This window comes from Amblyraja radiata, chromosome 15, assembly GCF_010909765.2.
Source record: "Amblyraja radiata isolate CabotCenter1 chromosome 15, sAmbRad1.1.pri, whole genome shotgun sequence".
NCBI classification, from domain to species: Eukaryota; Metazoa; Chordata; class Chondrichthyes; order Rajiformes; family Rajidae; genus Amblyraja; species Amblyraja radiata.
Window position 1 is genome coordinate 39,862,738 of NC_045970.1, and position 22,787 is coordinate 39,885,524.

Here is a 22,787-nt window from a genome sequence, read left to right on the forward strand (position 1 = left end):
CTGTTTCCTCAACGGCACCTCGACAGCAGGAATTGGTTGATATGTGCACCGAGATGCAGTGGAAAAATGTTTGTCTACGTGCTATCCAGCCAAATCACACCGCACATGAGTATGATCAAGCCGTACACGTACAACAGGTAGTGCTAAAGGAAAAATACCAGAGTGCAGAATGTAAAGTTACAACGCAAAAGTGTGACAGCTACAGAAAAAAAGCGCAAAGTACGCTATGAGATGGGTTGGAAGATCAGGACTACACCCTAGCTTATGGAATGACCGTACAGGTAGAAGAAGTTGTTCCTCAATCTGGTGGTACGCGCTTTCAAGCTTTTGTATCTTCTGCCCGACGGGAGAGGGGAGACGAGGGAATAGCCGGGGTGTGAATGGTCCTTGATTATGTCGGCTGCTTTCCCGAGGCAGCATGATGTGTAGATGGAGTAGATGGTGCGGAGTCTGGTCTGTGTGATGGACTGGGCTACATCCACAACTCCTTATGTGCCCTTTATGGGCGACTATTTGCATACCTTGGGTCTGCAAGCAAAGAATTTCACTGTGACTTTACACATGTGACAATAAAGTATTCAATTCAATTCTGTAATTTATTACGGTCCTGGGCAGAGCTGTTACCAAACCTAGTTGTGATGCAGTCAACAATTTCATAAAACAACAAATGCGTTGTTTAAAATCGCACGTGTGCCTCTTCAAAGTTTGTAACCAAGATACACTTGTGTTTCCAAGCAGTTTGTTTTTATATAAACCCCCCTGTGCTTTCGATGCTCTCTGCAAATCTCAGAGTGCATCATTGAACAGCCAGATCTGGCATTCTCGTTCCCGCACTGAAACTTCAGATAGCCCTTGCTTTCTCTCTCCATCTCCATCCCCTTCCCAGTTCCCCCACCAGTCTTACTGCCTCCGACTACATTTTATCTTTGTCCCGCCCCCTCCCCTGACATCAGTCTGAAGAAGGGTCTCGACCCGAAACGTCGCCCATTCCTTCTCTCCAGAGATGCTGTCTGTCCCGCTGAGTTACTCCAGCATTTTGTGTCTACCCACACTGACCTTTCTGGCCAGGGACTCCCTCAGTGACACAGTGAGGCCACACGCAACCGGACGAACAGCACCTCATATTTTACTCGGGTTACCCAACGGTATCAACATTCAGTTCTCTAATTTCAAATAATACCTCTGTATCCCCTCTTTCCCATCTCCCCCCCACACCACCCAGGTGTACACACATCTCTGGAGAACATAGAGAGGTGACGCTTCGGGTCGGGACCCTTCTGACTCCGGACAGCATTGGAGCAGACCCTTTGGTCCATGTGCCTATCTAAAAGCTTCCTAAACTTCACTGTCATATCTGCCTCCACCACCATCCCTGGCAGTGTGTTCCAGGCACCCAGCGCGCTTGGTGTAAAAAAAACTCTTCCCCCCTCACCTAAAACCTATACCCTCTAGTATTAGACATTTCCACCCAGGGGAAAAAGGTTCTGACTGTCTACCCTACCTGTACCTCGCATAATTTAATAAACTTATATCAGGTCTCCCCTCAGCTTCTAACCCTCCAGAGAAAACAATCCAAGTTTGTCCAACCTCTCCTTGTAGGTAATACCTCTAAGGAGATGATAAGGTCATGTGATAGTAGAATTAGGCGATTCGGCCCATCAAGTCTACTCCGCTAATCAATCATGGCTGATCTATCTCTTCCTCCTAACCTCATTCTCTTGCCTTCACCCCGTAACCTCTGACACCTGTATTAATCAAGAATCTATCTATCCCCGTCTTAAAAATATCCACTGACGGCCTCCACAGCCTTCTGAGGCAAAGAATTCCACAGATTCACCACCCTCTGACTAAAGAAATTCCTCCTCATCTTCCTAAAAGAACGTCCTTTAATTCTGAGGCTATGACCTCTAGTCCTAGACTCTCCCAGTAGTGGAAACATCCTCTCCACGTCCACTCTATCCAAGCCTTTCACTATTCTGTATGTTTCAATGAGGTTCCCCCCTCATTCTTCCAAACTCCAGCGAGTACTGGCCCAGTGCCGTCAAACGCCCATCATAGGTTAACATACTCATTCCTGGGATCATTCTTGTAATGATATGAAAGCATAAAGCCCCTTTGAAGCCCCGTCCCACTGGGAGGGCAGTGTATATAGTGGCCCCTGGCTGAGAGAGAGGGGTAGCTTCACACCAGGTTACCTGGGCTTGCGGGCTTGAGTTACAGGGAGAGGTTGGATAGGCTGGGGCTTCTTTCTGTGGAGCGTAGGAGGCTGAGGGGTGACCTTATTGAGGTGTACAAGATCACGAGGGGCACGGATAAAGTGAACGCTCACCGCCTTTTTCCGCAGGGTAGAGGATCCTAAAACTAGAGGGCGCAGGCTTAAGGTGAGAGGGGAGAGATTTAAGAGGAATATCAGGGGCAACATTTTCACTCTGAGGGGAGTCCGTATCTGGAACCAGCTGCCAGAGGAAACTATAGAAGCAGGTACAATTACAATGTTTAAAAGACATTGGGACAGATAAATGGATAGGAAGGGTTTAGAGGAATAGGGGCAAAATATAGGGGAAAGGGACTATCCCAGTACACCAACTTGGTCAGCATGAACAAGGTGGGCCAAAGGGCCTGTTTCCGTGCTGTACAGTTCTGTGACTTTGTACTTTTCAGACTGTATTTTTATTTAAAGCAGGTAAGAACAGAGACGTTAGTGTAAATCAACATTCCTGCCTTATTGCTGTGTCGGACAGTCACATTATTTGTGATGTTTCCACATCAGAGTCACGGCAAGTGGTCTAATTGTCAAACAGTTCCAGTCGTTAGTTTTCAGAGTGAGTCTCAAGGTTCAGGAAATCCCCAACCAGCACAAGAGTTTGCAGCAGATGTTGTGCCAAATGGTTCCACTGAATCCACAAGCTCGTTACTGTTTCACTTCATTCTTTGATAGCAGGAGCATCCCATCCACTCCCGATCTGTGCATTTGATCCGGCAACGCATGGGATAAAGAAATCACGTTTTCAATGGACGCGGCAAAATATAGAATAGAATAGAATACTTTATTGTCACGTGACAAGTCACAGTGAAATTCTTTGCTTGCATACCTTGCCAAGGTATGCAAATAGTCGCCCATAAAGGGCACTTACAAAGTTACAGATTCCCCCCACCCGCGTCATTTCCCCCTTTGTCACTGATAATATAACTCACTGATCTCTCAAAGTGATTTAGTGTTTGTGGCCCAGGTCCATAATCGCCTGAAAGTGGCAACACAGGTAGATGGAGCGGTAAAGAAGTCGGACAGTTTTCTTGTCTTCATCGGTCGGGGCATTGAGTATAAGAGTCAGCAAGTCAGGAAGCAGCTTTATAGAACTTTGGTTAGGCTGTGTTTGGAATACTGCGTGCAGTTCAGATCGCCCCATTACAAGTTTAGTTTAGTGTTTTGTTTATTTTAGTTTATTGTCACATTTGTGTCAAAGGTAGACACAAAGTGCAAGAGTAATTCAGCAGGTAAGGCAGCATCTCTCAAGAACATGGATAGGTGATGTTTTGGGTCGGGACCCATCTTCAGATCCGAGGGCCTGTTTCTATGCTGTATAACTCTGTAAATACACATGCAAATGTGACTGTCCCCTTCCACCTATATCCCTCACTCCAGCTTCACATTTCACTCATCTTCTCTCCTTATCCGACATACCTTTGCCTCTTTTTCACCTCCAGCCTTTGTCACTTACACCAGCCTGCCAATCACCCCCCTCACCTGTACCCACCTATCACTCGCCAGACTTTGTCCCGCCCCCACCTCTCCTTTCCAGCTTTCTCCCCCCTACTCCATCAGACTGAAGAAGGGTCTCGACCTGAAACGTTGTCTGTCCATTCCCTCCACAGATGGTGCCTGACCTACTGAGTTTCTCCGGCACTTTTTGCTCAAGCTTTGCAGGGAATTCCTTCGGATGGAGAATTCAACCAAGTTATAACTTTTATCATTTAAGAAAGAGGCATTTAATCAGAAATGATAGAACTGCTATCGGTAACAGCAAGAGATGGATAGACTCGTTCTGGAGATACAAGAAACTGTAGATGCTGGGATCTTGAGTACAACATAAACTCAGTGTGTCAGGCAGCATCTGTGTAGGGAATGGACAGATGACGTTTCGGGTCAGGACCCTTCTTCGGAAATTCTTCCAAGTATTTGATTGATTGAAAAATACAGCATAGAAACAGGCCCTTCGGCCCACTGAGTCCAAGCCGACCATCGATCACCCGTTCACACTAGTTTATGTTATTCCACTTTCTCATCTACTCCCTGCACACTAGGAGCAATTTATAGAGGTCCAATTAACATACAGACCCACAAACCTTTGGGATGTTGGAGGAAACAGGAGCAAACATGTGTAGGCACAGGGAGAACATGCAAACTCCACATAGACAGTACTGAGGTCAGGATTGAACCTGGGTCTCTGGCACTGTGAGGCAGCAGCTTTACCAGCTGCACCACTGTGCCGCCCATGGTAAGTGCAGTCAATTCTCGCAATCGAAGAAGCATGGCTCACACAAACAGTGCGAGTGTGTGGGAGCGTTTGTGGTTTTAGCAGCGTTGAATGTGGGATGAATATTGGTCGGAATTTAATGAAATGTTGACAGGGCAAAGTGTGAGCTTTCCATTATTCACTCGGGGGATGTGGCTGCCATAACCAAGGCTTACATTTGCTGCTTTTGAACGGAGAGGCTTGCTGGCCCTTTGCAGAGAGATGTTTGCTGAGTCTGGAGTCAAGGAAGCCAAACTGAATCAATACAGCAGTTTCAGACTTGTCCCACCACGGACATACCTTCTCCCCTGCTCCCTTCTGGCAGAATATAGAGAAGCTCGAAAGCTTCTTGAAGATATAGATGCTTGTTGGGTTGCATCGCAACTTGGTTTGGGATCAGCTCTGCCCAAGACTGCAAGAAATTGCAGCGAGTTGTTGATGTAGCCCAGTCCATCACACAGACCAGATTCCCCACCATTGACTCCATCTAATTCACGCTGCCTTGGAAAAGCAGCCAACACAATCAAAGACTTGTCCCACCCCAGTCAGTCCTTCTTCTCCCTGCTCCCATCCAACAGAAGGGAAAAAAGCTTTCTGGTTTCCTCCCACACTCCAAAGACACGTGGGTTTGTAGATTAATTGGTTTCTGTAAACTGTAAATTGTCCCTAGTGTGTAGGATGCTGCTAGTGTACGGGGTGATCACTGGTTGGCATGGACACGGTGGGCCGAAGGGCCTGTTTCCACGCTGTATCTATAAAGTCTAAAGAATATTACAGTGAGGATTTCTGTCAAATAGTCACAAAGTGCCGGAGTAACTCAGCGGGTCAGGCAGCATGCAAAAACAAGGCTTTTCACTGTACCTCAGTACGCATGACAAGGTATATAAACCTATACCTTCCCCCAAGAGCATCCGTGAAGAGGGCAGGCCTTTGTTGCATTGTCACTGCTACCAGAACTGACACCGACTGGTGGATTGTTTTTTAAAGTGTTCCAGATTTATTTAATTAACAACATTTACATTCTGGAGTTGCCTTGGTGAGATCTGAACAGGAATCTAAGCCTTTCCATTAAAAAGTTCTTCACTTTACCCATCACACAGTAACACAATACAAATACAATCGTTCAGCCACACACTGTAAAAGTTCATTAGAAGACAAAAGTGTACATCAGATAAATTATCATTAAAAGAATCAAGCTTTATTATGGTACCGGGAGTGGGGGAGTTACAAACAGTATGGTTTCATACTATTTGTCTCTCGGAGACCCACTCACTGAATGAGTGGGTAAGCAGCATATTTATACACATAAAACGAGAAGCACTCGAGGGTGATCATGAGTTTGATTACATAATACAAATGGTCTTACAGTTGGTCAAGAGTCAAGTTATTCTTATCTAATGCCAACAGATGTACAAATGGCCAATAGGTCAGTTACTGTTTTTTTTTTCACATACTCAGCACTAACGACCCAATTTCCAGACATGTTCACCTTCTGCACTTCTCCATTCTCCAGTTACTTCCCATATTTTCGGTGTAACTACACAGACGTTTCCTCCCGCGGCCCAACGGTACCTTTCAGTTAGTCCAAAGTTAGCCGTTGGCCTGTAGACCGCATTATGAAGTAAGCCTTGCCAGTCTCATATAGTTCCCCAATCTTAATTGTGTAATGCCTCAATGCACAGCTCCTAATCTCGAGCATAGCTCAAGTAGTAATATTTCAATGTTCAGCATTTAATCAAGAATATAGGTAAAGCATTTAAAATTTCTCCTTCACAACAAGGAACTGCAGATGCTAGTTTAGTAAACAAAAAGACACAAAGTGTTAGAGTACCTCAGCAGGTGAAGCAGCATCTCTGGGAAACATGGATGGTGATGTTTTGGGTCAGGACCCTTTTATAGACTGTTGGAGTCCGCACCTCTATTTAACATGGTGCTGTGCAATGCCTTGTCTCAATGCTACATTCCAACTCCCATCCCGCGGTACTTAATGTCCATTGTATGTAGCTATTATAGTCATACAACATGGAAACAGGCCCTTCGGCCCAACTGATCCATACTAACCAAAATGCCCATAAAAGCTAGTCCCATTTGCCACTGTTTGGCCCATGTCCTTCTACACCTTTCCTATCCATGTACCTGTCCAAGTGTTTTTAAATGTTGTTATAGTACCTGCTCTGGCGGATCTTTCCATGCCCCTCAGGTTCCTATTGAATCTTTTCCCTCTCACCTTAAACCTCTGTCCTCTGGTTCTTGATTCCTCTACTCTGTGTAAAACACTCCCTGTGGATGCTTCTATTAATTCTGGCCAAATTGGGGCTGCCAGGACACTAAAATTGAGTAACGGTTGCAGTGCTGCTAGTCCATTTGGTCAATTTAAATGTGCCTTATGCAGAACTGGGACAAGCTGCAGAATGGTGCCGGTTTGTCTGGAGCCCAGATCAGAGTTGCAGGAAAAGAATTGGGACATCTGCAGCTTCTTACAATTAGGGGTAAATTGCATGAAACGGAATGGGTGAATGCAAACCAGACGTACACATTGTATATAATGTTGCAAAACTTTACTTTGCTAGATGTTGATTGGGTTAAATGTTGAGCCTTGTCTGGGTTTCTTGAATATCTGGGCAAATGTTGCTATGTTTGCTTCCTTCCAGAAGCTCCTTTCAAATACAATGTATTATTGTTATTTGGTATGGGAAATGTCTATCATGTACTGTGTTAATCGATATTTGTTATTGGACTGTAAAGAGTCCACCCCCATATGGTTCGGCCCCTCAAGGTTCGGGGACCTATAAAAGGTAGCTCCCACGAGGTCCTGTGTCGATCTTCTGGAAGAACGCTTGGGACTGCGTGACCTTTTGGTGTCTCTGCTTGCACGCGGCTATGAGGGCTTGGCCAAGCAGATACAAGGATCGAACCCGCGGTGGTTAGGTATTGTAGTGGGGAACTGTTATTGTGTTTTTCCAAAATAAATTTTAGATGCGCAAGTGCTTGACTTAGTATTTTATTGACTGAAACTAGACTGGGGGGAAGCTTAGAACGAGCTATTTACATACCTTAAACCTATGTCCTCGGGTTCTTGATTCCTCTACCCTGTTTAAAACACTCTGTGGATGCTTCCTTCATCAGCCAGGGCATTGAGGGTAAGAGTCCAGACGTCATGATGCAGCTTTGGTCAGGCCGCATTTGGAGTATTGTGTGCAGTTCTGGTTGCCCCATTGGGGCCTGACCAAAGTCCAATAAACCTGCATCACGACTTCCTGAGGATGTGGAGGCTTTGGAGAGGGTGGAGAGGAGGTTTACCAGAATGATGCCTGGATTAGACGGTATTCGCTGTCCACAGAGGTTAGGCATACTTGGATTGTTTACTCAAGAATGTCAGAGATTGAGGGGAGATCTGATAGAACTATATATACAGTTCATTTTATACATATAAAATGATGAGAGGCCTAGATAATATAGACAGTCAGAACCTTGTTGTCTATGACTAGAGGGTTTAATTTTAAGGTCAAAGGGGAAAATGTTAAAGGCAAGTTTTTTAAAGGGTTATGAGTGCCTGGAACATGCTGGATCGTGGAGCGCCTTGCTGGGCCGAAAGGCCTGTTTCCCTGCTGTATCTTTCAATCAATCCCACATCCCAGAGACCATAGGGGTTGGTGGGTTAATCGGCCTCTGTAAATGCCCACCCCCAATGTGTGTGGGTGAGGAGTGGCCTGGGTGAATGATGGTGGAGGGGGAGAGGTTCAGGGCGGTGGAAGGAGCTGGAGTACCACAAGTCTGGGCGGCGGGAGGGAGGGGAGCAGCAGGTAATGGCATTCCCTTCGCCTGCTGCCCTTGTGCCTGGCAGCGATGGGACAGCTGTTCCCAGGTGTGGAGGAGGATTTTGCAAGGTCAAGCGACTGGGCTCGGATTCAGAGAGACGATCTGTGTGGGAACATTTTCTTCTGTTTTAAAGTAATGATCATGAGTTGCTTGCTCAGCCGAATCGCAGGGTGAATTCGACATTTTCTCTGCCAAAGGACATTAATGAAATGGAAGATTTTTGTTTACCTCAATCTAGAATTATTACAAGTGCTTTTAAAATTCCAGATGATGAGCTGAATAAAAATTCTACTGCCACTCGTTGGATTGTTTGCTCGGGGTCTCTGTGTTAATGGTCTGTTAACCTACCCGCTACACCATCACTGTATATCGAACATAGAACAGTACAGCACAGGAACAGGCCCTTTGGCCCACCATGTCTGTGACATGATGCCAAGATCAATTCTTATCTGCCTGCACATAATCCATATCCTTCCATTCCCTGTGCTTTTTAGTTTAGGGATACAATGTGGAAACAGGCCACTTCGGGCCTACTGAGTCCACGCCGACCGTCGCTCAACCCATCACACTCGTTCTACGTTATTCCACTTTCTCATCCACTCCCTACACATTAGAGGTAATTTACAGAGGGCCAGTTAACCAACAAACCCGCACATCTTTGGGATGTGGGAGGAAACCGGAGCACCGGAGAAAACCCTCACTGTCACAGGGAGAACATGCAAACTCCATGCAGACAGGACCCGAGGTCAGGATCAAACTCAGGTCTCTGGTGCTGTGAGGCATTGGACCTACCAGCTGCACTGCTGTGCTGCCCATACCCATTTTTTCACAAGTTATAGGAGTAGAATTAAGCCATTCAGCCCATCGAGTCCACTGCGCCATTCAATCATGGCCGATCTCTGCCTCCAAATCCAATTTTCCTGCCTTCTCCCCATAACCCTTGACAACCATTCTAATCAAGAATTTGTCTTTCTCTGCCATTAAAATATCCACCGACTTGGCCTCCACAGCCCTCTGTGGCAATGAGTTCCACAGATTAACTACCCTCTGACTAAAGAAGTTCCTCCTCACCTCCTTTCTAAAAGAGCGCCCTTTAATTCTGAGGCTACGACCTCTGGTCCTAGACTCTCCCACCAGTGGAAACATCCTTTCCACATCCACTCTATCGATGCCTTTTATTATTCTGTAACGTCACATCAGGTGGAATTGGGGCAACTTGGAGCACATCCTCAGCTAATAAGAGGTCCAGCCTAATATTAATTCTCACCCAGGTAAAAAGTCTTTAGTTCTTACCTACAGCCTGTTCATTATCTTGTTCTTTGGCAAATCACCTTCGTTACCGACCCCCCCCCCCCCCCCCACTGAAACTCTCAACAAATTCAAACTCTAATATCAACTCCTCCATTGTCTGAGGAGAACAGCGCCAGACTTGTCTTTGAGGTTGTCCAAAAGCATCTTAAACACCACTCCTTCAGTTGCAAAAGGTGGGGACAGAAGGAATCGCAGGCACCCTATACTGGAGGGAGGGGGGGGGTTCGGGGATCAGAGACACTGTGTGCCGAGGAACAGGAGGGAGGGGGGGGGGGGGGGTGAGGCACGGGAGGACATATATAGTCACACAGCACGGACACAGGCCCTTTGGCCCAACTCATCCATGCCGACCATAATGCACCCTCTATGCTAATCCCACCTGACTGCGTTTAACCTATATACGTACCTCTAAACCTTTCCTATCCATGTACCTGGCGAAATGTCTTTTAAATGCTGTTATAGTACCTTCCTCAACTACCTCCTCTGGCAGCTCGTTCCATATACCCACCTCCCTTTGTGTGAAAAAGTTACCCTTCAGTTTCCAGTTAAATCTTTCACCTCTCACCTTAAACCAAAGTCTTGTGGTTCTTGATTCCCCTTCCCTGGGTAAAAGATTCATCCAATCTATTCCTCTCATGATTTTATGCACCTCTTAAAGATCACCCTTCACCCTCCTGCGCTCCAAGGTATAAAGTCTTAGCCTGCTCAACCTCTCTCTGTAGCTCAGGCCCTCGAGTCCTGGCAACATCCTCGTAAACCTGAGCAGTGGCAATGGTGCCGGTTTGCCCGTGCACTCAGCACGGAGGCCGTGGATGACCAGCCAGGTGAGTGATGACAGACCCAGTACTCTGGGCATCATGTCTGCTAAGGACCTATGATGTACAACTCACTCAGAGGAAGAGGTCCGAGCTGCTGCTTCATGCATAGGTCACAGTGCTGGCCCCAGGGTGACTGAGGGAAATGATCGGTCACTCTTGGGGGCAAAAATGTAAAAGTTTGCAGATGATGTTGCTGCTGGAAGTTCCAGACCCTCACTCTGTCACACTGTTGTGGTGTGGGGGGGAGGGGGGGGGGCGTACGAAACTGCCAAATACACAACAGCTACCTGTGCATACTCACACTATATGTGTTTGCGTGTGTCTATGTGTGTGAGTGTCGGTGTGCAAGTTTGCGTGTGTGGGTGGGCGTAACATGTGTGTGCATGCTAAGTGTTTTGCGTGTGTGCATGTTGGTGTGTGTGCGCGTGTTGGTGCGCTCAGGCCTGCTTGGGTGTGCATGTGCGCGTGTGTGCATGCGGGGAGGTGTTGTGTGCGTAAGTACATGTGTGTTGGTGTGCCTGTGCATGTGTCGGTGTGCCTGTGCATGTGTGGGTATGCATGTGCCTGTGGGTGCATGCGTAGGGATGCATGCGTGCGTGTGAGAGTGCATGGAAAATTAAAATTAAACATTCATCAGACATCATTTTGTTGAACGTCCATTGGAGGAGAAAACCCTCAGTAATCAAATCTAAAATGGTTCAACCGCGCGCATACAAAAAATACAGAGACATTAAGGCTTTTTTCCCCCTCGCTCTCTCTCCCTCCCTCACTGAAACCAAGAGTAAAACACAGCCACAGGCCTAACTGGCAGTTTCAGATAAAGCACACATTTCCACATCAGTAAAGTTAATTGGTTAGCCATTAGTTGCAGGAGTGCACAGTACTCACCAGGACACGAGCAGCCTCCTGACATTTTTCACATCTCTGAACTCCCTTCCTATGCGTGCGGGCAGAAAAGATGCTTCCTTTTAAATCCTTTTCTTTTCGCTGAGCTTCTTCTGGTTTCGAGAAGCAGAGACACGCAGCTTCTCTGCCCCCTTCCTCTCTCTCTCTTACGCTCTCCCTCCCTACTTCATGGTATCCTGTGTGTGTGTGTGTGTTGATGTCACGTACTGGAATCGCTGGGAAGGAGAGAGAGGAGGAAAAAAAGACGAGCCGTCAGGCAAACAGGAAGCAGCGAATATTCATTCCCTCAAAGACAGAATACCTCTAGTCATTAATATGCAAAGGCAAAAAAAATTTCCCGGTGGGTGGAGAGTCAGACTGGCATTGTAACCCAGGAAACGGCGGATGGCAAAGACTGAACAAGCATGTGACCCAGATTTCGTCTCTCTCTCGCGCCCTCTCTAAAGGCTTGTTTTGCTCAGTGTAAAATCCTCAGTGAAATTTCTCCAACTGTCCATCAACGCCCCTCTCCACAATCCCAACTACAGTCCCTTCCGGCTGGCTGTTCCTGCCCTTGTTTATCGAATAAAGTCACCTTCCCCACTCCCCCACTCTCCTTCCTTGCTCCTCCCCTCCTTCTCCCTTCCCCTCTCTCCCTTGCTCCTCCTTCTCTTTCTGTTTCTCTCTTTCTTTCTCTCTCCCTCGCTCCTCCCACCCTCTCCCCTCTCTGTTTTACTGTTTCTCTTTTCTCTCTCATGCTCCTCCCCTCCGTCTCCCCCTCATTCTTTTTTCTCTTTCTCCTTTGCTCTTCCCCTCCCTCTTCCTTTCCCACCCTCTTTCGGCCCGAAACGTCACCTATTTCCTTCGCTCCATAGATGCTGCTGCACCCGCTGAGTTTCTCCAGCATTTTTGTGTACCCTCTTTCTTTCTCTCTCCTTTTCCCCGGTTCGCTCACCTCTCTCTTGTTTTCTCTCTTGCTCCTGTCTCTCTCTCTCTCTTTCTTATTCCTCGTCCCTTCATTCACCACCCAACCCCACATGATCTGCGAGATGCAAATGTGTAACCCTGCCTGAATTTGAAAGGGGAATAGATTGGCTGATACAAGGAACTGCAGATGCTGGTTTACAAAAAAAGACACAAAGTGCTGGAGTAGCTCAGCGGGTCAGGCAGCATCTCTGGAGAATATGGATAGGTGACGTTTCAGGTTGAGACCCTTCTTCAGACTCTTTCATTGTTAATCATTTTCAGATTTCCCTCTTTCTGAGACTCGAGGCATTTTTCCCAAGGCCAGTCCAACTCCAAACAAGGCATTCCTGAGGATAATCGACCTTAAAGTAATTTCTGTTCGTGGACACAAGGAGGGTTGTGTTCACACTGATCGCCTTGGGCAGATGGCCAGACCTGCCTCAGACAAGTGAGGGGCCTTCTAAAGAACAAAGCAGTACCTAGCATACAGGATAAACACACATACAGGAACATACAGCAGGAACAGGCCCTTCTGCCCACAATGTTTACGCCAAACATGATGCCAAGTTAAACTGAAATGCAAACAGCTGTAATAACTTTATACGATCACCTCTCATCCTCCTGAGCTCCAAGGAATAAAGTCCTAGCCTGCCAACCTCTCCCTAAACCTCAAGCCCTCCAGTCCTGGCAACATCCTCGTAAATCTTCTCTGCACCCTTTCCAGCTTAACAACATCTTTCCTTTAATGGGGTGACAAAAACTGACCTCACCAATGTCTTATACAATTGCAACATGACCTCCCAACTTCTATGCTCAATACTCTGACTCATGAAGGCCAATGTGGTGAAAGCTTTCTTGACCACGCTACTTACTCTGGACTTGCACTCACTGCAGGCATGGCACGCAGGATCCTTCTGCACAGGACACACATCGATCTGAGAGCTCTGCGCACCAACAGGTCATTGCACCAGGGCTGATTTCATTGAATGGGATTCGCAGGGTTAGGTTTATGTTTATTATACTGTCATGTGTATCGGGGTACAGTGAAAAGCTTTGTTTTGCATCCTGTTCAACTAGATCATATAATACTACACATACAGTCAAGTCAAACTCAAGTACAATAGGTAGTACAAAGGAGAAGATACAGTGTGCAGAATATAATTCTCAGTATTGTATCACATCAGTTCCAGAGACAAAGTCCAATGTCCGCAATGGGTTAGAGATAAATCGGAAAGTACCCTAGCTTACGGAAGGACCGTTCAGAAGCCTGATGATAACAGAGGGGAAGAAGCTGTTCCTGGGTCTGGTGGTGCGTGCTTTCAAGCTTCAGTACCTTTTACCAGACGGGACCTGGGAGAAGAAGTATTGAAGGTACTGTTGTGTATGAAGGTAGACAAATCTCCAGGGCCTGATCAGATATATCCGAGGACATTGTGGGAAACTAGAAAGGAAATTGCGGGAGCCCTGGTAGAAATTTACAAGTCGTCCTTAACTACAGGAGAGGTGCCGGAAGACTGGAGGGTGGCAAATGTTGTGCCTCTTTTCAAGAAGGGCTGCAGGGAAAATGCTGGGAACTATAGGCCAGTGAGCTTAACATCTGTAGCTGGAAAATTACTAGAGAGTATTCTGAGGGATAGGATATACAGGCATTTGGATGGGCAGGGGTTGATTAGGGATAGTCAGCATTGTTTTGTACGTGGGAGTTCGTGTCTCACAAATCTGATTGATTTCTTTGAAGACGTGACCAAAAACGTCGATGAGGGCAGAGCGGTAGATGTTATACACATGCATTTCAGTAAGGCAATCATCAAGGTAGGCTGCTCTGGAAGGTTAGATCGCATGGGATCCAAGGAGAGATAGATGAATGGATAGTAAATTGGCTCCATGGAAGAAAGCTGAGGATGATGGTGGAAGGTTGCTTCTCGGACTGGAGGCCTGTGATTAGTAGTTGTGTCTCAGGTTTCAGTGCTGGGACTGTTACTGTTTGTCATCTACATCAATTTGAGGAAGGATATTTCTGTCAAGTCAAGTCAAGTTTATTTGTCACATACACATACGAGATGTGCAGTGAAATGAAAGTGGCAATGCTCGCGGACTTTTGTGCAAAAGACAAACAACCAAACAAACTATAAACACAATCATAACACACATATTCTTTTACATAATAAATAATGGAAGGAAAAACGTTCAGTAGAGTTAGTCCCTGGTGAGATAGGCGTTTACAGTCCGAATGGCCTCTGGGAAGAAACTCCTTCTCAACCTCTCCGTTCTCACCGCATGGCAACAGAGGCGTTTGCCTGACCGTAGCAGTTGGAACAGTCCGTTGCAGGGGTGGAAGGGGTCTCTCATGATATTGTTGGCTCTGGAGTTGCACCTCCTGATGTATAGTTCCTGCAGGGGGGCAAGTGAAGTTCCCATAGTGCGTTCGGCCGAATGCACTACTCTCTGCAGAGCCTTCTTGTCCTTGGCAGAGCAATTCCCAAACCAGATGGTAATGTTCCCGGACAAGATGCTTTCCACCGCCGCTGCGTAGAAGCACTGGAGGATCCTCGGAGACACTCTGAATTTCCTCAATTGCCTGAGGTGGTAAAGGCGCTGCCTTGCCTTACTCACGAGTGCTGAGGCGTGTGATGCCCATGTCATATCCTCGGAGATGTGGACTCCCAGATATTTAAAACAGTTCACCCTATCCACAGGATCCCCATTTATCCTCAATGGAGTGTACGTCCTCGGATGATGTGCCCTCCTAAAGTCCATGATCAGCTCCTTCGTTTTTTTGATGTTCAAGAGGAGGCTGTTATCCTGGCACCAGAGTGCTAGACCAGCCACCTCCTCCCGGTAGGCCTTCTCGTCGTTGTCTGAGATCAGGCCCACCACCACAGTGTCATCAGCAAACTTAATAATTGAGTTGGAGCTGAACCTAGCCACACAGTCATGTGTGTACAGGGAGTACAATAGGGGTCTGAGGACGCAACCCTGGGGCGATCCTGTGCTCAGGGTGAGGGACTTCGATGTATTCCCTCCCATCTTGACTACCTGGGGCCTGGCGGTGAGAAAGTCCAGGACCCAGGCACACAGGGAGGTGTTGAGCCCCAATTCCATTAGCTTCCCGGCCAGTCTGGTGGGGACTATCGTGTTGAAGGCTGAACTGTAGTCTATGAACAGCATCCTCACGTAGCCCCCCTTCTGGCTGTCCAGATGGGAGAGAGCGGTGTGGGGGACCGCATCGTCCGTGGATCTGTTCGGATGGTATGCGAACTGCAACGGGTCCATGTTCCGAGGGAGGAAGGCGCAGATGTGTTTCTTCACCAGCCTCTCAAAGCATTTCATGACTACCGAGGTAAGGGCCACCGGACGGTAGTCATTCAGACAGGCTGGGGAGGCATTTTTTGGTACCGGTACAATGATGGAGTGCAGTGTAGGTTCACGAGGTTAATTCCCGGGATGGCGGGACAGTCATGTAATGAGAGAATGGAGCGACTGGGCTTTTATTCATTGAAAATTAGAAGGATAAGAGGGGATCTTATAGAAACATATAAAATTATTAAAGGATTGGATACGCTAGATGCAGGAAACGTGTTCCCGATATTGGGGGAGTCCAGAACCAGGGGCCACAGTTTAAGAATAAGGGGTAGGCCATTTAGAACTGAGATGAGGAAAAACCTTTTCACACAGAGAGTTATGAATTTGTGGAGGCCGATTCGCTCGGTGCATTCAAGAGAGTTAGATTGAGTTCTTTGGGCTAGCGGAATCAAAGGGTTTGGGGAGAAGGCAGGAACGGGGTACTGATTGTGAACGATCAGCCATGATCGCATTGAATGCAGTGCTGGCTCAAAGGGCCGAATAGACTACTCTTGCACCTATTGTCTTTGTATATGTATCTATGATTTGGATGAGAACATACAGGGCAAGATTAGCAAGTTTGCTGATGATACAAAAGTGAGTGGTTTTGCAAATGGTAAAGATGGTTGTGAAAGATTGCAGCAGGACCTGGATTGAGGTAGGCAGAGGAATGGTTGATGGAATTTAATACAGAGAGGTGTGGTGTTGCATTTTGAAATGTCAAATAAGGGCAGGACCTACACAGTAAATGGTAGGCCTCTAGATAGTGTTGCAGGGCAGAGGGATCTAGGAGTACAGGTGCATGGTTCCTTGAAGGTCGAGTCGCAGGTGGAGGTGGCGGCCAAAAATGCTTTTGGCACTTTGGCCTTCACCAGTCAGAGTATTGAGTATAGAAGTTGGAAGGTCATGTTGCAGTTGTATAAAACGTTGATGAGACCACATTTAGAATATTGTGTTCCGTTCAGGGCACCCTGTTATAGGAAAGATATAGTCAAACTTGAAATGGTTCAGAAAAGATTGACGAGGATGTTGCCAGGACAAGAGGGTGTGCAGGCTGGGTCTCTATTCCATGGAGCGCAGGAGGATGAGGGGTGATCTTATAGAGGTGTACAAAATCATGATAGGAATAGATTGGGTAGATGCACAGTCTCTTGCCCAGAGTAGGGGAATCGTGGACCATAGGACATAGGTTCAAGGTGAAGAGGAGAAGATTTAATAGGAATCCAAGGGGTAATATTTTCACGGTGGTGGGTGTATGGAACAAGCTGCCAGAAGTGGTAGTTGAGATTGGGACTATCCCATCGTTTAAGAAACAGTTAGACAGGTACATGGATAGGACAGATTTGGAGGGATATGGACCAAGCGCAGGCAAGTGGCACTAGTGTAGCTGGGTCATTGTTGGCCGGTGTGGGCAAGTTGGGCTGAAGGGCCTGTTTTCACACTGTATGACTCTAAGAAGGAATGACCGGGGTGGGACAAGTGTTCGATTACGATGGCTGCTTTCACAAGGCAGCATGAAGTGTAGATGGAGTTGATGGCATGGAGTCTGGTCTGTGTGATGGACTGAGTTAAATCGCTGCAATTTCTTGCGGTTTTGGGGAGAGCTGTTCCCAAACCAAGCTGTGATGCAACGCGACAGTATGCTCCTACGGTGGTTTAAAATAGACCTTATGGACAGATGGTAGTGATGCCATAAAATAGAAGGGTGTAGACCCCTGATCACCACTGACAGACTCTGGAACAAGGGGCAGACTCGGAATTTACTTTAGACACAAGGAATTGCAGAGTATATACTCAAGAGAATATAATGTGTAGGAAGGAACTGCAGGTGCTTGTTTAAACCAAAGATAGACAGAAAATGCTGGAATAACTGGCGTAACAGGCGGCATCTCTGGATAGAAGGGATAGGTGATGTTTCGGGTCGGGACTTCCCACAGGTGCTGCCTGACCCGCTGAGTACCTACAGCACTTTGTGCTTTGCTCTCATTTTCATCATCTACAGTTTAATGTGTCGGCATTTCGTTGCTGCTCTTGCAGGGAGTGAGAATATGCAATGCTCAGCAGTTCAGCCTGTATCTAATGCTGACGCAGTAACTAGCATGGTCACAGCTCATTGAGCCTGCTCTGTCTCCCAGTCAAACAATCCTGTCAGTCCCTCTCCCTGTTTTTCACGCAGAACCCGGAAATTAGAGTAATTTAGAGATACAGAATGGAAACAGGCCCTTAGGCCCACATTGTCCGTGCAGACCTTCGATCACCCGTTCGTACTATTGTGCGGTTGCCCCTAGTGTGAAGGCATCCGCGGGAAGAGTCTGTGTTCCACATGTATATGGAGTGTGTGAGGTTGCAACCCCTCTTCCAATACCTGAAGGGGCTGCTCCTTGCCTTCTGGCTGAACTTCACACCCACCATCCTCATCTCTGGACTCCCAGTGCATAGGGGAGAGGGTAGGGCCGAAGACGCCCTGGTCGGGTTGCTCCTGTGCCTGGCTAAGCTGGCCATACGCGAGTCACAGCACCAGGCGGAAGAGGGCTCTGCCCGAGCCTGGTGCCTGCCCCTTTTCCGGGGTTACATCCACGCCCGGCTGGTACCTGAGAGGGACCACGCGCTGTCCACGGGCGCACTGGGGGTTTCCGGGACCGTTGGGCTCCGGGTGGGGTGGAAGTCATCCTCAATAAGGGTTGGAATATATTTGTATAGTAGTTTATTTAGTATATTTGTCGGTCTTGTATTATGGTGGTGGGTTTTCTTTTGATTTATTTCATACTGTAAATATTATTGTATATAACTGATTAAATAGTTTTTGGTAAAAAAAAAGTGAAAAGAGTAGGATAACATTGAACTTGTGTGAACTGGTGATTGGTGGTCAGCATGGGCTTGGTGGGCCGAAGGGCCTGTTTCCGTGCTGCATCTTTCAATCTTTATGTTATCCCACTCCCTGTACATTAAGGGGTTATTTAATGGTGGCTCAATTAATCTACAAACCCGCACGACTTTGGGATGTGGGAGGGAAACGGAGCACCCGGAGGGAACCCACGCGGTCACAGGGAGAACATGCAAACTCCGCACGGACAGAGCCTGAGGTCAAGATCGAACCAGGGTCTCTGGCGCTCTGAGGCAGCAGCTCTACCAGCTGGACTGCTGTCTCTCTCAAATGCCTGTCTGATTCATTTGTGCGGTGCAGGAGAACAAAGGACAGTTTCATGACATGTGATGCTGAATAAAAATCAGTGTGAGGCAATTCCACTCTGCTCCTCTAACTTTAGAGATGCAAAGGTCTTTGGAGAAGGCATAGAAGAGAGATTTGCTGCAACGTCCAGGAATGAAGGATTCCAATAGTCAAGAGTGTTTTGAGTGCAGAAGTTGGGAGGTCATGTTGCTGTTATATAAGACATTGGTGAGGTCGCACTTAGAGCATTGTGTTCACTTCTGGGCATCATGTTACAGGAAAGATGTTGTCACGTTGGAAAGGGTGCACAGAAGATTTATGAGGATGTTGTAAGGACTCGAGGATCTGAGCTATAGGGAGAGGTTGAGCGGACAGGAGGATAAGGGATGATCTTATAGAGGTGTATAAAATGATGAGAGGAATAGATCAGGTAGATTTACAGAGTCTTGTGTCCAGGGGAGGGGAATTGAGAAACATAGGTTTAAGGTGAAGGTGGAAAGATTTAAAGCCCTGTCCCACGTTACGAGTTCATTCCAAGAGCTCTCCCGAGTTTAAAAAAAAATCAAACACGGAGAATGAACGTAGTGGGTACGTTGGAGCTCGGGGACGTCTCTTAGTGGCTCATAGCGTTAACGGCAGGTACTCGGGAAGACTCGCTAACGGCAGGTAAGCATGTGAAGACTCATGAAGATTTTTCAACATGTTGAAAAATGTCCATGAGTGCCCCGAGTACCGATGAGTGGCCATTACCGTAAATCTCCGAGTTCGAATCAGGGCAAACTCGGGAGAGCTCTTGGAATGAACTCGTACCGTGGGACAGGGCTTTTAACAGGGATCTGAGGGGTAACTTTTTCACACAAAGGGGAGTAGGTGTATGGAATGAGCTGCCAGAGGAGGTGGTTGAGGCAGACACTATTGCAACATTTAAGAAATAATTAGACAGGTACATGGATAGGATAGGTTAAGATGGATATTGACCAAACGCAGGCAGGTGGGACTAGTGTTGATGGGGCATGCTGGTCGTTGTGGGCATGTTGGGCCAAAGAGCATGTTTTCACACTGTATGACTAATTGGCATATATATTGGCAATGGAACAATTAAATTCTTACTAGCTGCAGCTTAACAGACCCGTAAAACACAACACAGAGATAAATAACAATGAACAAAAATCCAATAAGTCAATAATTAGTAACACTCGCTAACAGTGCAAATTGAAATCTGTAGTGCAAACAAAACTAAGTCCATAGAATGATTCAAGAACGTGATGGTTGCTGGGGAGATGTTCTTGAACCTAGAGGTCACAATATTCAGGCTCCTGAAACTTCTTTCCGATGGTCGCAGTGAGATGAGAGCGTGGCCAGGGTGGTGTGGGTCATTGAAGATGCTGGTTGCCTTTTTAAGGCAGCAGCTCCTGTAGATCCCTTCGATGGTGGGGAGCTCAGTACCTGTGATGGATCAGGCAGCGTCCACCACTCTCCGTAGTTTGTTTACCAAGGAAAGACATAAAATGCTGGTGAAACACAGTGGGGTCAGGCAGCATCCCTGGAGAAATTAGAACGTTTTTCCAAAGAAGGACACAAAATGCTGGAGTAACTTAACGGGTCAGACATCATATATGTGGCGACTGTTCTCCAGGGATGTTGCCTGACCTGCGGAGTCACTCTGGCAACTCTGTGTCTTTCCAGGGACATGGTGGTGGGAGCTTTGCTGTACATCCAATGCAAACTGTCCCAGCCTGCTGGTGCATAAGGGATGGTAGATATAACTCCTATCATTCCACCGATAAACACACCAATCGAAGAGTGCAAAAGGTTATTCGCTGGCAATAAATCTGCCAACTGGCTGCTCTCACCCAGATCTTTCATAAACAGCCGGAGTCAGATAAACTTCCACACAACCAAAAGCGAAGAGAGGGCTGCTGGCCTCCTGCAGATTGCAACGAAGCGAGGCATTCTTTATCGCTCAGATCCTCGGGAATTCTCCTGGGGGAATTCCATGATTCCTCTAGCAGTGTAAATATCCTGACTTTAAGAAAGAGTTCGCATTTCAATGGCACATAGCCCTGTTCTCCAGAGATGTTGCCTGACTCACTTAGTTTTAGTTTAGTTTAGTTATACAGCATGGAAACAGGTCCTTCGGCTCACCGAGTCCGTGTCGACCAGCGATCCCCGCACACTAACACTATCACACAGTAGGGACAATTTACAATTTTTATCGAAGCCAATTAATCTACAGATCTGTACGTATTTGTGGGAGGAAACGGGAGCACACAGAGAAAATCAACGCGGTCACGGGGAGAACGTACATACCCCGTAAAGACAGCACCGATACTACAGCATTTTGTCTTTATTTTTTAAACCACCATCTGCAGTTCCTTGTGTCTAAATAATGTTAATGCTTCAAGACAATCAAAAGTAACTGATAATATTGACCCCTTTTTGCTATTGGTATCTTAATTGGACTCTTCACCCCCTACCCCCTTACTTTTAGTCTGAAGATGGGTCCCGACCCAAAACATTACCTATCCTTTTTCTCCAGAGATGTTACTTGACCCGCTGAGTTACTCCAGCACTTTGTGTCTATCTTTGGTGTAAACAAGCATCTTTGTTTCCACGAGGTGCCAGAGGTAGTTGAGTCAGATACTATAACAGCATTTAAAAGACACTTCTGCGCGTACATGGATAGGAAAGGTTTTCAGCGGCAGGGACAATTGCAGAAAAATGGGTCTAGCTTGGATTAAGAGTCAAGAGTGTTTAATTGACAGATGTACAGAAAATGGAACAATTACGTTCTTTCTTGCAGCTGCATAACAGGCAACAGCATCTTGGTCAGTATGGATGTTTAGTTTAATTTAGAGATACAGTGTGGAAACAGGCCCTTCGGCCCACCGAGTCCGCAACGACCAGCGATCCCCGCACATTAACACTATCGTACACACACTAGGGACAATTTAAACATTCACCAAAGCCAATTAACCTACATAACTGTAAAGTCTTTGCAGTGTGGGAGGAAACCGAAGATCTCGGAGAAATCTCATGGGGAGAACGTACAAACTCTGTATAGACACTACCCATAGTCGGGATCGAACTCGGGTCACTGGCGCTGTAAGGCAGCAACTCTACGCTGCGCCACCGTGGCGGCACACGGATTAATTCAATAGTCAATAGTGTTTTATTTGACACATATGTAACTGCAGTGAAATTTATTTTGCATGGATTACACATGTGGGCACGTCATTATTCAAAGTCTGGTGGGGCATTATACTCGGTATAATGGAACAGTTCACGTGAACCGACGTTCCTCTCCTCTCCGAATTCAACAAAATGGCCTAATTCCCTGCTGTCTGACTATGATCAGTCATTATAGACCTCCAGTCTGATTAACAACACTCGACCAATACCCTGCTTCCTACCTTCAAGCCAATTTTGTATCCAACTGGCAAGCTCATCTTGAACCCCGTGTGATCTAGCCTTCCAGCCTACAACATGGTACCTTGTCAGGCCGTACTAAAGTCAATGCAGACAATATCTCACAATATCTATCCTCAGCAAACAATAAAGTTCACCTTCAATAAATTTGCACAGATTTCCAGGCCGGGACTATTAGACTGATAAGTCTCTACACCAACGACTGCACCTCCACAGACATCTCTGTCAAGATTCTCAAGTTTGCGGACGACACAACCCTGATAGGACTGATCCAGGATGGGGAGGAATCTGGTGCCATCGCAACAACCTAGAGCTCAATGCTCTTAAGACAGTGGAATTGATTGTAGACTTTAGGAGAGTTACCCCTCTCCTCACCGTACTCACCATCAACAACACCACTGTCACATCTGTGGAGTCTTTTAAGTTCCTGGGAACCATCATCGCCAAGGACCTTAAGTGGGGGGCTACCATCGACTCCACAATCAAAAAGGCACAACAGAGGATGTACTTCCTACGGCAGCTGAGGAAGCACAA

At 46.8% G+C, this 22,787-nt stretch overlaps 1 protein-coding gene across 3 annotated transcripts in view; it reads right to left on the reverse strand.

The window, feature by feature from the left end:
• The window catches only part of ldb1 (LIM domain binding 1), a 55,311-nt gene that overhangs the window by 31,262 nt on the left and 1,262 nt on the right, over positions 1 to 22,787 (reverse strand). Inside the window, exon 1 of one of the 3 annotated variants that reach the window (XM_033034158.1) lies at positions 11,351 to 11,706. In XM_033034158.1, coding sequence (XP_032890049.1) covers positions 11,351 to 11,375 — 25 coding nt within the window. In that variant the 5' untranslated portion in view covers positions 11,376 to 11,706. Of the gene's footprint in view, positions 1 to 11,350; positions 11,948 to 22,787 lie in introns of those variants that run through there. The other 2 variants (XM_033034159.1, XM_033034161.1) reach the window with 2 other exon arrangements.